Consider the following 13,414-nt stretch of genomic DNA (forward strand, 5'->3'; position numbering starts at 1 on the left):
CTTGTTCAAGGTTTTATATGAACTTGTTAATATTTTGTATGAACTTATTGCATTATTCTGGTATTGAATAATATAATAACAAAATGAACTTTAACAGTAGATCTAAGGACATTCTTTATAGGAAAATGATTTTGAATGATGCATTAACTGTAGGTAGAACTTCAATTTCACGCAACCAATATTGTTATTTATGATATGATGATGTGCACTTTTGTATACTTTTCACACATTTTTATTGGATGCTAATAATACATTCTCCCAAGCTTAAATGCCATATGAAGGGCAAGAAGGAATAAGTTAAAGCAAAAGAAATTTACAGTTTCACAAACTACCAGCTTCACACAATTGACCCGTAAATCCTACTGAACTTCCTGAATGGGTCATCTGTCATCTCTGACTAGGTCTGCAGAACATGTAAACCGATAAGAAATAACAGCAAAATTTAAGCAACAATATCTTAAAATACAAAGAGCTTTGTGCTAAAACATTTATTCAAAAGGCAATAATGGCATGAAACCCAGAACATTCTCATAGATTTTGACTAGTGGGTTTCTGAATTAATGTATTTAAAGCACAACAGTGTTTTGTGCTTTGGACCTCAGGTTACAACATCCTCCTTGAAAAGCTCTTTCAGCAGATTCAAAGGGATAGTTCCATGTTCTTGAGCATTTGATATTATTGCAGTATAATTGTATGTTTTTCAGTGGCCCAGACCGTTTTTGTGTGCGATTAATTATTTTAGCTACTTGACCAAGTTTGTGGTTTAAAGGAAGAAAATACATTCAGCTCCAGAGCAGTCTGTACAGTAATGTTATGTTCCTGAAGGCTGTACATATGAACGGATGAATTTTATAGTGTTTATTCACAATCCTGAACATAAAGATCTGTTTCTATATTTTGCTTGTACTTGAGTGCAGTGCTTGAGTGCTTGTACTTGGAGTGTGGTGGTCTCAGGTTACATGAGCCAAAGGAAATTGGTTCCAACCAAAAATGATTAATTTTTTAGAAAAATAATCAGGACATCTACACATGCAGAACCCCTGGAGGCATAACATACATCTACAAGCTGTGTTGGAGTTGCATGAAGTGCATTATCTTTCTGTAAACCGCCAACTTGCCAATACCCCTATACTGATTATTATAAAGTCTGCAGGTCATTAGAAGCTTCTTTATCTACAATATTGTTAATTGCACAAAAAAACTACCTGGGCCAATGAAAAACATAAAAAAGTATATTAAAAAAAACTAAGTAAACTATACAGAGGGATATATTGGATATATGTTTATGTATCATGTAAAAGAACCCAAAATATAAGGGACTCGAGAAGGAAGCGTAAATCATTTGTATACATTATAAATGGCTTGTAGACCCCTCCTCCCCTCAGACAGTGAATACTCCCTGGTGATTAAATCATGGCCATTATTGCAACTTTTTTTTTGTTGTTGCAATTTTTTACACAAAAAAATTTGATTAATTGCATTTTTCAAGGCCACAATATTAGTGCAACACCAATAATTTTTAAACCAGCAACTTCCTGGTGGTGCTAAGACTAATATTGGTTTCCAAATAATGTAACCTACTGCGCCCCTATGCAGCCATGTAAAGTACCCAAACTCTTCTTGAGATCAAGTTTCTTGACATCAAGCTTCTGAACCTCATTTTAAGGGAGATGGATGAGTGTGCATGGTCACAGGTGTTTGTTGGCTCATTGAGTTTGCTCACTGCTCCACTGATTAACCTAATGTGAAGTCACGAGTTGAATTCTTTGATTGACAAATAATAATATTGAAAGTGGTCAACCTCACTTGGTGAAGTTCAGGACAAAGAGCATAACTATGTATCCCAGTGAGTATGACGTCCCTTGTGAGCCTTGCTGCTCTGATTTAAGGGAATAACTGGAGATGTTACACCTCAACAGTCTGAATTTGTTTCTTGTTTGTAAAACTGCCTTGTACCACAACCCTATACAACATTTCCCAAGACTCAGTCTACAGGTGTTGGCTGTGCCATGCTCTCCAGGTTGGTGTACTGGTTGGCGCCTCCTGCAGTCTTTCTGAGCTGAGGCACCTTGGGCTGCCTTGACAGCAGGAGATAGGACTGGTTGAAGATGTCTGTGGAGGAGGCACAGGAGCAGTGACACCTCATCTGGAGAACCTCCTCCCCCGTGCTCTGTGTCTTGCTTTGGTCGTACACATACTCGTTTCCCCACAGGCAGGGGGTGAGGCTCTCAGCGTTAAGGGTCACATAATCTTGACTGGCCTCCAGGATCTCCGTGTGCTCCTCTGCAGTCTCCTGCTCCTCAGGCTCTGGCTCTGAGAGGGAGTTTGTGATGGGCTCCCTTTGGATTTTCCCACAGAGCAAGGCCTCTTTCTCAGATACAATCTCCACCACTGAGGTGATGGTGTCCTCGTAACACTGCTTGATACTGAAGGATGGATTCTGAAGATAAATGCATGAATATAATGCACAAAGGGGCTCAGACTCAACATTTCAATGCTGCTAAAAACTGCAGAAGATTATTGCCATATATCATGTGTGCAGCTGAAAACTAACATACAGATAAACATATGGAAACCTTATAGGTTACATTTTTTAGCATCAAGTCTTGATTGTAAGTGATTTTCTTAATGAGTAGAAATTACCTGGCAGTTTTGGTTAATATCTATGAGGAAACCTTCCAGCACCTTATCCAGGTTTGGGACTGGGGGCCACAAGTGCTGTTTAATCTTCCTAGGAGGCAAAGGTCATTGAAATGAGTCACTCTATCAAGTAGGCACAAATGTGACAAGATTCAAGTATTCATGTGAACAAAGCACTCAAACTTTTTATTCTGTGAACTGATTGGGCGTTTGGAATGAGAACGTGAAAAATAGAAAAGCCCCATTCAGAGGTCATACCTGAAATGCTTGGAGAATATGGCGATCAACAAAACTGGTACTAAGAACACCGTGAATGGGATACATGCAACCAGCAGAGTTGCTACAGAGTTAACAAAAATAAATTGAATGTCAGCACCACAGAAAAAGGATGGTCAACCGACAGTAACTCAAACATATCCGTGACATTTTACAGATAACAATGGGCTTATCCCAGCTCTTTACAGTGCAGGGAAGACACAATGGTCTAGGCTTACCACACCTATGTTTGAGGGCACATCGACTGTGAGAGTGCTGGACCAGTCACTCCAGAACCCGCTATACATGGATCCATCTGGCTTGGCCCTTATCTGCATGGCGTACTGACTCCCTGCTTGGAAGTCAAGGCATGTGCCGGTTTCAGAGCTTTGCAGAGTCACAAACTGGAGATGGAAACATGGAAGCATCAGCACAGAGTGGTATGAAATATTTTATTTTCCTCTCAAACTGATGCATAAAAAGTGTGAAAGAAAACTCATTCAAGTCCAATTAAAATTTGTGAAAAGAACAAACATATATTAAAACTTCTTACAGTGTGCCACATGTCCTGAATTTTGAAACCATCAATTTTATTTCTGACCGTATAATGTATGTATATACATTAATCATTACATTAATTTATATTTAAGGTAACATGTAATTTCACTAATAAAATAAAATAATTATTTTTTGCTGATTCATTGTTAATCTTGCAGGGAATTCAAGGAAAGATCTCCATTATCATCGAGACAAAACAAGAGGAATGGTCTCTAAAATGTGACTACTGTCACTTTCCAGCTGCCCCACCTTCCACAGCCTCTCCCTCTGGGGACGGTATCGGATCTCATACATCAAGAGTCGGGACAGATTCTGGAGAGGGGGGTCCCACTGTAGACACAGCCTGCCTCCTTCAGTCTCTGCTCTCAACTTCTGTGGAGGGTCTGTTTTAACTGTTGGAGGGGAGGACTTGACCACATTATCACAACATAACGGCAGTGTAGCTCAGTGGGTAAGGAAGTGGGCTTGTAACCGATAGGTCATAGGTTCAATTCCTGGATAGGACACTGCCGTTGTACCCTTGAGCAAGGTACTTAACCTGCATTGCTTCAGTATATATCCAGCTGTATAAATGGATCCAATGTAAAATATGCTATGTAAAAAAAGTTGTGTAAGTCGCTCTGGATAAGAGCGTCTGCTAAATGCCTGTAATGTAATGTAATGTAATGTAATAACCACATAACCACAAACTGCTGCACCATATCAGTGATCTACTATGCGGTTATTTCAAAATACGTGTTATGCAAATATAAATGTCCTGCGCATTTCTCTTGCTTGTTGAATACATAGTAACAAAACTGCTGTAGCAAGACATTACTGCTAGTCTTTCAAACAGAGTGATGTAATCTGACTCACCACTGTCATTCATCCTGAAAGGCTCAGAGTAGAAGAGCCTGCTGTATGGCCCATGACCACCGATGTTGACACATATAGGACTGGACTCTTCTCCAGGGAAGGCACATTGAGAGGCATTTTCTCTGTGGGTGCACTCTCGCCACTGACCACTACCACAGCAAAAGACAGGTAATTGTGTTTGTTTATTATTGTGACTTAGATGAAGATCACATTTAATAAATAATTAATGCAGAAATCCAAGTAAGTCCAATGGATTGAAACTGTCTTTGTCTGACTCAGGTCTGTGCAAGTCAGACTTGTGAACTGTAGAGTGATAAGAAGCAGTGGCTGACAACACATGCATCAGAGGAGAGCACATGCTTGTCTGTGTTCTCCCAGATCAAGAGAGGAGGTTGCGGTAATGAGTGCTGATAAATATATTGGCTAGACTTTCCAAATTGGGGACTAAAAGGGAAAAAGCATTAAAAACATGATTGACAGTGAAAGTAATCTCTATTGTCAAAAACTGGTGTGAACCAAGTGACTAAGTAGCCTTTACCTGGACCTGGGACACAGCTTGTAGAAGAGTGTGTAGTTTTCACCAGATGCTCGTTCCTTCCATTGACATTGGATATTGCGAAGATCAGAAGTATGGCACAATAAATCAATATCACCTGGAAAACAAGAGTTGCCTGTCAAAACAACTTTGTTACTTTTTCTATCTCTAGCTAGAGTGGTGGGTTGCTTACAAAGTTAAATCTACCTTTTCTGAGTCACGTTGCCTAAAAGCATGTCAAGTACTTAAATTTTAAATTGTAGATGTAAATCTATTTTCTCTGGAGGATGATACACAGTATAAGATCACGTGTCTATATACATTCATTATTTAAATAATTCAGTTCCTTAAAAACGCATGCAAACGTAAAACATATAGTACAGTCATGGGTGTAAATACAGCAGACAAGGTTCTTTTTCAGTAATTATGTTGTGGCATCCATTGGCAGAGCTGAGGTACTGCATTGTCCTACCTGCATTTTGAGGTACCATGGCCATGGTGGGGTGTGACCAGTCACTCCAGTGTCCTCTCATACCATAGCCATTTGGAATGACTCGCATTTGGACACTGCAAACCTCACCCGGGACAAGGGAGTTCAGTCTGTAGACCAGCGACTTTGTAGTCTTTACCTATAAAACAGGTCACACATGAGCCTCAGTCTAGTTCTCTTCCACTGGTATAGTTTGCAGTGGAAGGGCCAAAGAGAATGTATAAGTTTGTTTATTACCTGTTCTGTTTTCTGCTCCAAGCTGTGCGAGGAGTACTTTAACTCATAATGCGCTTTGTCTCTCCACTCTTCAGGCATGCACCATGTCACCTGCAACTGTCCTGCTTCCTCAGTGACGTGCAGAGAAACATTTGTGGGGGAATAAAACAGAACTGAAAAACAGCCAAACAGAGGACAAAACAGCATTGGTAAAAATGTATTTCACACCTCTGTCTTCTGACACTTCACATTTCTCTCTCTCACCCACAATCTATCTTTAAAAATCTTGCTTGTGTGTGTATGTGTTTGTGTGTGCTCGCATGTGTGTGGTTTGTGAACATGGAGCAACACACTGTTTCTACTAATACCAGAATTCCCCCCCCCTCCCCCCCACACCCTGATCTTACTCGGCCACTCCTACTCTTCAGTGGCCCCAATGAATATCAGATATCAGTATGACGTTCGGCAAAGTATAGTCTAATTTCTTATCAGTACAGTGAGATCAGCTGTATCATCAAACACGCAGATTATAATAGAATAAGCGGACACTTTGATTCAATTTAAACATGCAGTTTACAATTGTCATGCATGGTCTAATTTTCCATAAATGCCTTTTGAGCTTGACAATCCATGCCCACCCCGACACTGAATAGATAAAGAAGGTCCTGATATGCAGTCCATAAAACAATGTTAAAGCCCACTGGGGAAACACAGGCAGCAAGTTCTCCTGGTTGCATTCCAGATTTACCAAGAGTATCTGCCCCTGTGCACTAATGAAACTGTAGACATATACCTGAAGCTTGCACTTATGAAAAGCAAACTGACTGAAAGCAATATTTTTTCACTCAGTTAAAGTCCCTATTTTTTAATTTCACCAATGTCATTCAGTGTAACCATTGAAAACAACACAAGAAAACACAATTTTGCTCTATATTACATGACAACACAGGATACGTGACAGCATATTACATGATAAGGACCCAAATGAAAAACAGAAATGGTTGGTAAATCTCTAATATTGGAACAAATTTACATTTCGAAATAACAGTAAATTATTTGGTGGGGAAAGCTCTGAAATTCAGTGAAAATACTGTAATATCATATTTAATATCAATGCTTGTTGCACACATTGTAGTTCAAGGTCAGTGTTAACACACGTAGCAAAAAATGACTTGTTATACTTGTTTACACAAGGAAGATCAGTCAGTATAACCAAAATTATCATTCTACGGAATCAGAAATTCCAGCCACCCCATGTCAACAATTAAACTATGAGTCCACATTAGTATTTTTTTAGGTTAACAAATCAATGTGTTATTTATGTAAATGTGTATATTGGTATGTGCCTGTTTTTTTACCATTACGGTTTTTTGGAATAAAAATGGTTATTAGGTCAATATATGTTCAAAATATGGGTAGCTCTGCATGTCTTGTTTCGGCATGGCTTGCCTGTGCCATAGAGACAGAACATGTATCAGCTGCTGACACAAAGGTCCCACTCCAGTTCAAAGGAGTACCACTCAATTAATCCCCAGGAAATCTAACTACATTTAGTTTTATAGAAAACGAATAGTCGTGTTACAGGATTTCACTGTGTGTTTGTGCTTGTGTGTGTGTGTGTGTGTGTGTGTGTGAAGTGCTTGTGTCTTTTTTATCTGACTAAAAACTAAATACCAGGCCAATGATGGAGTGATCATGAAACCAGCCATGATTATACAGTGTTACCAATATATTACATTCTAAAATACTTTAATATTGCTTTGTTGTTCTGAAATACAAGAAGAATCAGTCTACAAGAGAGAATAGCAAATGTCAACTTGATCCAATTTCTGTAACAGAAATTGTACCTGAAAATCATTAAAAATTGAATCTTGTGAAAGGCACACAATAAGTATATGCGCAATTATATGGAAGGCACAAAATACATTTTAAAAATACAATATATACACATACAAGATTTTTAAATGTATTCTAAAGTTCTAAAAACTCATATTGTAAATACTTTTTTCTTTAATTTTTTCTATTTTTTCCCCTTTTGAAAACCTTACTTGTCATTGATCCAGTATGTGTAAATATACAACAAAAACCTTTTCTGTCTTCTGTGATTCATAATGAATAGACTGTATTATCTTGTGAAATGTAGGATTCACACTTGAACAAAATAAAAGTAAATTTGATTGAGGCAACCTGGCAAAGGGCTTAGAGATATACAACAAATTAGAATGACTGTTCAGTTGACTTCTTCACGTGAATATAACACTTTGGCCACAACACACTGGTCTGACTGTAGTAAACACTGACCTTGGTCTTCGACACTGATGTTCCTGCGATATATTGTGGTGTTTGTGCTTGTTTCCACCACTCTAATGTGTATGAGGGTGAACAGGTAAACATCAAAGGGAGGGAATGAGCAAATGTGAACGATGGTGGTGTTGTCCATTTTCTGTTGTGTGAGATTGCACAGCTTCTCTTCACTGGAAAGAGGGAAGGTGACATCAGAAACCCGAAAATTGTTTTGACTAATGCATTCCAGATTCTGCTGGGTTTTTTTTTAATCAACCCTACTTAGAATGATATGCATCAAAATGTTCTAGCTTCCTTCAGTCATATCAGTTTTTTTATGTGACATTACTGTAATGCTTGACATATTCAAGTTACACCATTGGACAAAATTATGGCTAAACTATACTTTCTACAGTAATTTTTCATGGTGGATGATTCCCATGTAGTTTTTTTAATATGAGCCATATGTCCATTCCTAAGCCAGCTGGCTGATCCCTGCCATGTTTTTGTATATATGCTGCTAATCACATAATTTTATATTGTAGTATGCATAGTGGCATCCACTTTATGTCAAGGGAAGTTCAATGTCATTTTCACATCGAATGTTTGAATTTCCTGTGAAAATACATATATATTTTAAAGATGCTCATAACTAAGCTGAAGATATTTAACGTACATGTCATTTGTAAATACTAAAATTCAGCTTGAGCATGTATGGACTTACTCATCAATACTGTAGAAGAAATTGTAAGACTTGTTATTGGACTCTTCCCAAAAGCAAGTGAGGTCATATTGGGTCCGAGTGAAGCACTTTGGGTCTTCATCAGCTGCCAAGAGCACAATGTCTGTTTGATAAAAGCAGTTAGGTGCTCGTGTCAGGTTAGGAACATTTCTAAATTATAGATCTAAGAGCGATAACCAATGATAGCTTTTTAAAATGTCCTCCATCTTGCTAAGTGATAACTTTATATTGATGTTGCTGTGGTGCTATAAAAAAAAGCTTCCATTTATTGGAAATTCAGCACAGTGATGGGAGCATTATGTTGTTTGTGTTCATTGCAATCATAAAAATGAAAAACATTTAAGTACATACAGCATTGCTCATGAATAGTAATAACAGTGATATTGTGATTCTTTACTTTATTAAACATGTAGATTCTAATTAAAGACTTAAGATCTTGGATTTAATATCCATAATTTTTCACATGTGCATGCACAATATTTTTGCTGTCTTTTTAATTGCATGATTATAGTATAGCGATGTTAGAAAACTATTGTATTTGTTTTGTTCAACAATTCAAATCAAGCATCTCATTCTGCAACAAATATGGCATTTTCCTAAAAAGAGGACAATATAAATAACTTGGTTCCCAAAAAACTCTTAGTTGTAAATACACATTGAATTTGTGACCGCATGACAATAACTCTGATAAACACATGCAAGTACTGAACATGAACAAATTGTAGGGCACAGAATACTTGTACTGTACATGTGTTATATACAACAGCATAATATTTTTCTATATTCTTAGTTTCAACTTTCAACCTTCCTCAGTTTCTTTAGTGATAAATATAAAAGCAGAATTTCTGTCTCTTACCTTTCTTTGACAGCTGATTGATGGATCCGGTGACAGAACCCAGCACCAATCCAAAGCAAATCTGGGCCTGGGTCCAGATGTAGATTTTCCACCATAAGTGTCGAACATCCATGTCATGTACTGGTGGGTACTATGCCATCACAGTTCTCTGGTCTCTCTGGTGTATATGTGTAAGTGCGTGTGTGCGTGTGCCAGGCTGGAGGGGGCTTTACTGCAAAGCGGGCACTATCTGATACAAACCCTGTAGAGGAGGAAGTGTGTGGTGAGTGGATTGAAGCAGACACCCAGACAGGGGCCTCACTCCGAGCCCAGTACACAGACACAGAGTGTGCGACACACAGAGCATCACCAGACTCACGCTGCTCTTTTTCACAAACACCACACCCCAAACCAGAGTCTCAAGAGTTCCTCAACGTCAACCTCAGTATATGGTGTGGTCATTTCTTTACTGGAGAACAGCAAGTTTGTCTATCGAAATTATGTACAATGCAATACAATGCAATTTTACTTGATAAACTATGTAACAGAATTCTTGACAGCTCAAAACATATACTCTTTAATAGCTGTTGTGTTCTTCACAGGAAACATTATAACTATCCAAGAGGAAATTCAACTGTTGAACATATTAAGATTGAGACACAAGTCACAAACTTCCCACAAACTTAATATCAAAAATATATAGATTCACAGCAAACTGCTGCAGTATAAACTGCAGGAACAGAAACGGTCCATTTCTTCAGATATCAGCCATCAAGCCAAGTTCCTCTCTCACTACCCTTATCTTATTTTCTGGGTATCTTGGCCATGCATCAATGCCAGAGGTACATTTGAAATGATATTGTGAAATACGATTCAGATTAAATGTGATATGTAGCTAGTTTATATCCTCAAAGGGCAAAAACTTTTCACTCAAGCAATACATACACACTTAATTTTGTGTAGTTGTGTTTGTGTGTGCAGTAGTTGTGTGTGTGTCATTTGAAATTTAACCAAATAAATTTGTTAGAATTAATGATAGGGCTACTGTGTAATGTGAGAGATTAAACAGACTTCACTTGACATATTCCAGGACAGAACTTCGAGAAACAAAGGCAGTCATAAATTGCCAAGCAACTGCAAAACCTTGACAAGGAAACTCCCTATCCCCCCACAGAAATGGTAAAATTCTCTGTGGAGAACAAAGTCTAGCCTCTGCCTTGACCTCCTTGTGTGACTGGCTTCAGGACACAAGGGGGGGGGGGGTTGGTGCTTCTGGTGTGAACTTCAGGAAGTTGGCATGGAGCCCCCTGCGTGACATGCATGAGCTTGTGGCTTGTTGTTGAAGGAAATCCTCTGACAGATCAGTGCACTGCAGCAGGGAAGAGGCCAGAACTCTACAGACCACAAGGCACACAAAGCCCGGTGGGCAGTTTGGCTGTGACACAGTGAGAGGGACTTGGTGCTCCAAAAAACACTGTTATTTTTATCCTGGCAGTGAACTGTATCCTAGTAATGCTAATAATACTAATGATAGTTTATTAACGGTAAGAACTGTGCCTAATGCTAATAATACTTTCTTAGTGCAGAATGCTTACAGTGAGCCAGGCACAGAGAGCCCTGTGGCAGACGAGAGTGTGAATGTTTTGAGTGCATGTTGTGCAGTAATTGACAGTCTATCCCACCCATTCTTACTGGGGACAGAAGGTGACACATAGAATGTTTACCATATTTCGATAGCACTAAAAACAGAAACACAATTTTTAGGTATTCAGCGATGGGGGGCAGAACACAAAGTTTCGTTGTACGCCAACAACCTACTTTTACTTTTATATGTACGTAACCCATCATCTAGCATCCCTCATATTCTGTCAATTCTAAATTCTTTTGGCACATTTTCCGGGTATAAATGGAATATTCAAAAAAGTGAATGCTTCCCTATTAATCAATCAGCCTTAGACATATCACTGTCATAAATTCCATTCCAGCTCTCCAAATCAGGGTTTAAATACTTGGGCATCATCATTACACGAACCATTCGTTCACTACGTGAACAACAAAATTTTACGGCCCTAACAACAAAAATTGAATCTGACTTACAAAGGTGGAGCCACTTGCCTCTTTCTTTAGCAGGGAGAGTACAAACAGTTAAAATTAACATATTGCCCAGGTATTTATACATTTTCCAATGTATCCCCATCTATCACCCAGATTCTTTTTCAGAACTATTGACTCTATCATCTCCACATTTATATGGGTGGGTAAGAATCCAAGAATCTGAAAAGTCTCTCTGCAACGGAGAAGATCGTCAGGCGGACTTAGCTTACCGAACTTCCTGGGTTACTATTGGGCTGCAAACATGCACAAGCTTCTGCTTTGGTTTACTTCCGTACAGAGCAGCTGGTGCCAACTTGAGACTAACTCATGCATCTCCTCTTCACCCCAAGCTCTGGCATGTGGTACCTTGCCCCTCTCCCCTTCACAATACACAACTAACCCCATCGTTATTGACACCCTGAAGATACGGGCACAAATAAGACGACACTTCAAGTGGTCCACCCTTCCTCGATCAACTCCTATTTGCAATAACCATCTTTTCTTACCAGCTAGAACTGATCCTAGGTTTATATCCTTGGCTAGAAAAGGCCTGCTTTGCTTGGAGGACCTATATGTAGATGGGTCATTTGCCAGCTTTGACCAATTGCGTGCCACTTTCAAGCTAAACATTGTAGACTTTTTCAGATACTTCCAACTATGGGACTTTGCGAGGACTCATTCTTCTGCATTTCCTCAAATCCCACTCACCACTGGACAGGTCATATACTCACGGCTGATACTCTAACTAAAGGTCATGTTTCTTACCTCTATGACCTTTTACTGCCAACAAATGAATCAATTATAGAGAAAATTAGATCAAACTGGGAGAACGAACTGCAGATTACCCTCTCTGATCAATACTGGGCAGAAGCTTTAGAAGCTGTTAACTCATCGTCCTCTTGTGCTCGGCTTAGCCTCATTCAGTTTAAGGTGCTGCACAGAGTTCACTATAGCAAAGCTAAGCTTTCTAAAATTTACCCAGATACGGTAGAGGATAAATGTAATAGATGCTCACTTTCCCCATGTGATCTAACACACATGTTCTTGTCGTACCCCCCAAATTACTCTGGTTTTGGGAGTCATTTTTCAATGTAGTTTCTGAAATAACATAGATTCAAATTTCACCATCTCCTCTCATAGCCATCTTTGGAAGATCAATAGAAGATAACATCACAACAAACATTTAAACTAATATAATTGCCTTTTCCTCCCTAATTGCACGCAGAAGAATTCTCCTGTTGTGGAAATCCTCTCTACCTCCGTCACCTTAATCTTGGATATGCAATGTCATGTCCTTCTTAAAATTGGAAAAAATTTAATTTTCCATAAGAGGTTCCTCTGATAGATTTTATTCCCATTGGCAACCATTAATCAGCTATTTTGATTGGCTGCCTGCCAGTGAAATTTCATAGTAGAGGTTTGCTTTGGACCTGTCTACAATGTGCGAGTGTCTTGCTGCCTGTTCTCCACCCAGCCCCTCTGCAAGGAGATATGTACTATGCATAGGTATGCGTGTTATGCGCATGTTCCCGTGGGCAGGCACCCTAACTACTGGTCCCATATTCTAAGATTGGGACTCAATAGTACTGCGACAGCCTTGGTGCTATTAATGACTGTTTTCCTTTTTGTTTCGTAAATTTATTTTATTTTATAGCTGCGGGATGGGGGGTAAGCAGGGGGGTTAAGGGTGTTCTGGGTTGGCGGGAAACTGAAAATGCCTTGTGTATTATTTTTTTTATTTGTGTACAACATACTGCTGCATTTTCTTCAATAAAGTATTGTTATGAGAATATTTACCATAACAAACACAGCTTAGGCTGGCTTGAGTCTGACCTCTTACAGGAGTGTGATTTCCTTCAAAACATATGTGACCTGAGCCACAGCTGCAGGGGCCTTCTGGTCGTGAAGAAA

At 39.0% G+C, this 13,414-nt stretch overlaps 1 protein-coding gene across 1 annotated transcript; it reads right to left on the reverse strand.

The window, feature by feature from the left end:
- Positions 1-209: 209 nt before the first annotated feature.
- mpl (MPL proto-oncogene, thrombopoietin receptor) lies at positions 210-9,755 on the reverse strand. The gene is made up of 12 exons (XM_064331848.1): positions 9,431-9,755; positions 8,557-8,677; positions 7,851-8,023; positions 5,571-5,722; positions 5,316-5,472; positions 4,847-4,961; positions 4,309-4,457; positions 3,703-3,845; positions 3,140-3,299; positions 2,899-2,980; positions 2,644-2,731; positions 210-2,440 (listed from the first exon to the last, which is right to left on the reverse strand). The coding sequence occupies exons 1-12, from the start codon at positions 9,540-9,542 to the stop codon at positions 1,985-1,987; spliced, it is 1,908 nt and encodes a 635-aa protein (XP_064187918.1). The 5' UTR covers positions 9,543-9,755; the 3' UTR covers positions 210-1,984.
- Between the last annotated feature and the right edge of the window lie 3,659 nt (positions 9,756-13,414).

This window comes from Anguilla rostrata, chromosome 4, assembly GCF_018555375.3.
Source record: "Anguilla rostrata isolate EN2019 chromosome 4, ASM1855537v3, whole genome shotgun sequence".
NCBI classification, from domain to species: domain Eukaryota; kingdom Metazoa; phylum Chordata; class Actinopteri; order Anguilliformes; family Anguillidae; genus Anguilla; species Anguilla rostrata.

Bases quoted from the DNA above. Each gene is read 5' to 3' on its own strand.
- mpl (XM_064331848.1), bottom strand. From the start codon at position 9,542: ATGGATGTTCGACACTTATGGTGGAAAATCTACATCTGGACCCAGGCC. The intron at 5,723-7,850 runs GTCAGTGTTTAC...GCTGTTTTTCAG, and splicing joins CATCAGTGTCGAAGACCAAG to TTCTGTTTTATTCCCCCACA. The intron at 3,846-4,308 runs GTGAGTCAGATT...CCCCTCCAACAG, and splicing joins TTTCAGGATGAATGACAGTG to TTAAAACAGACCCTCCACAG.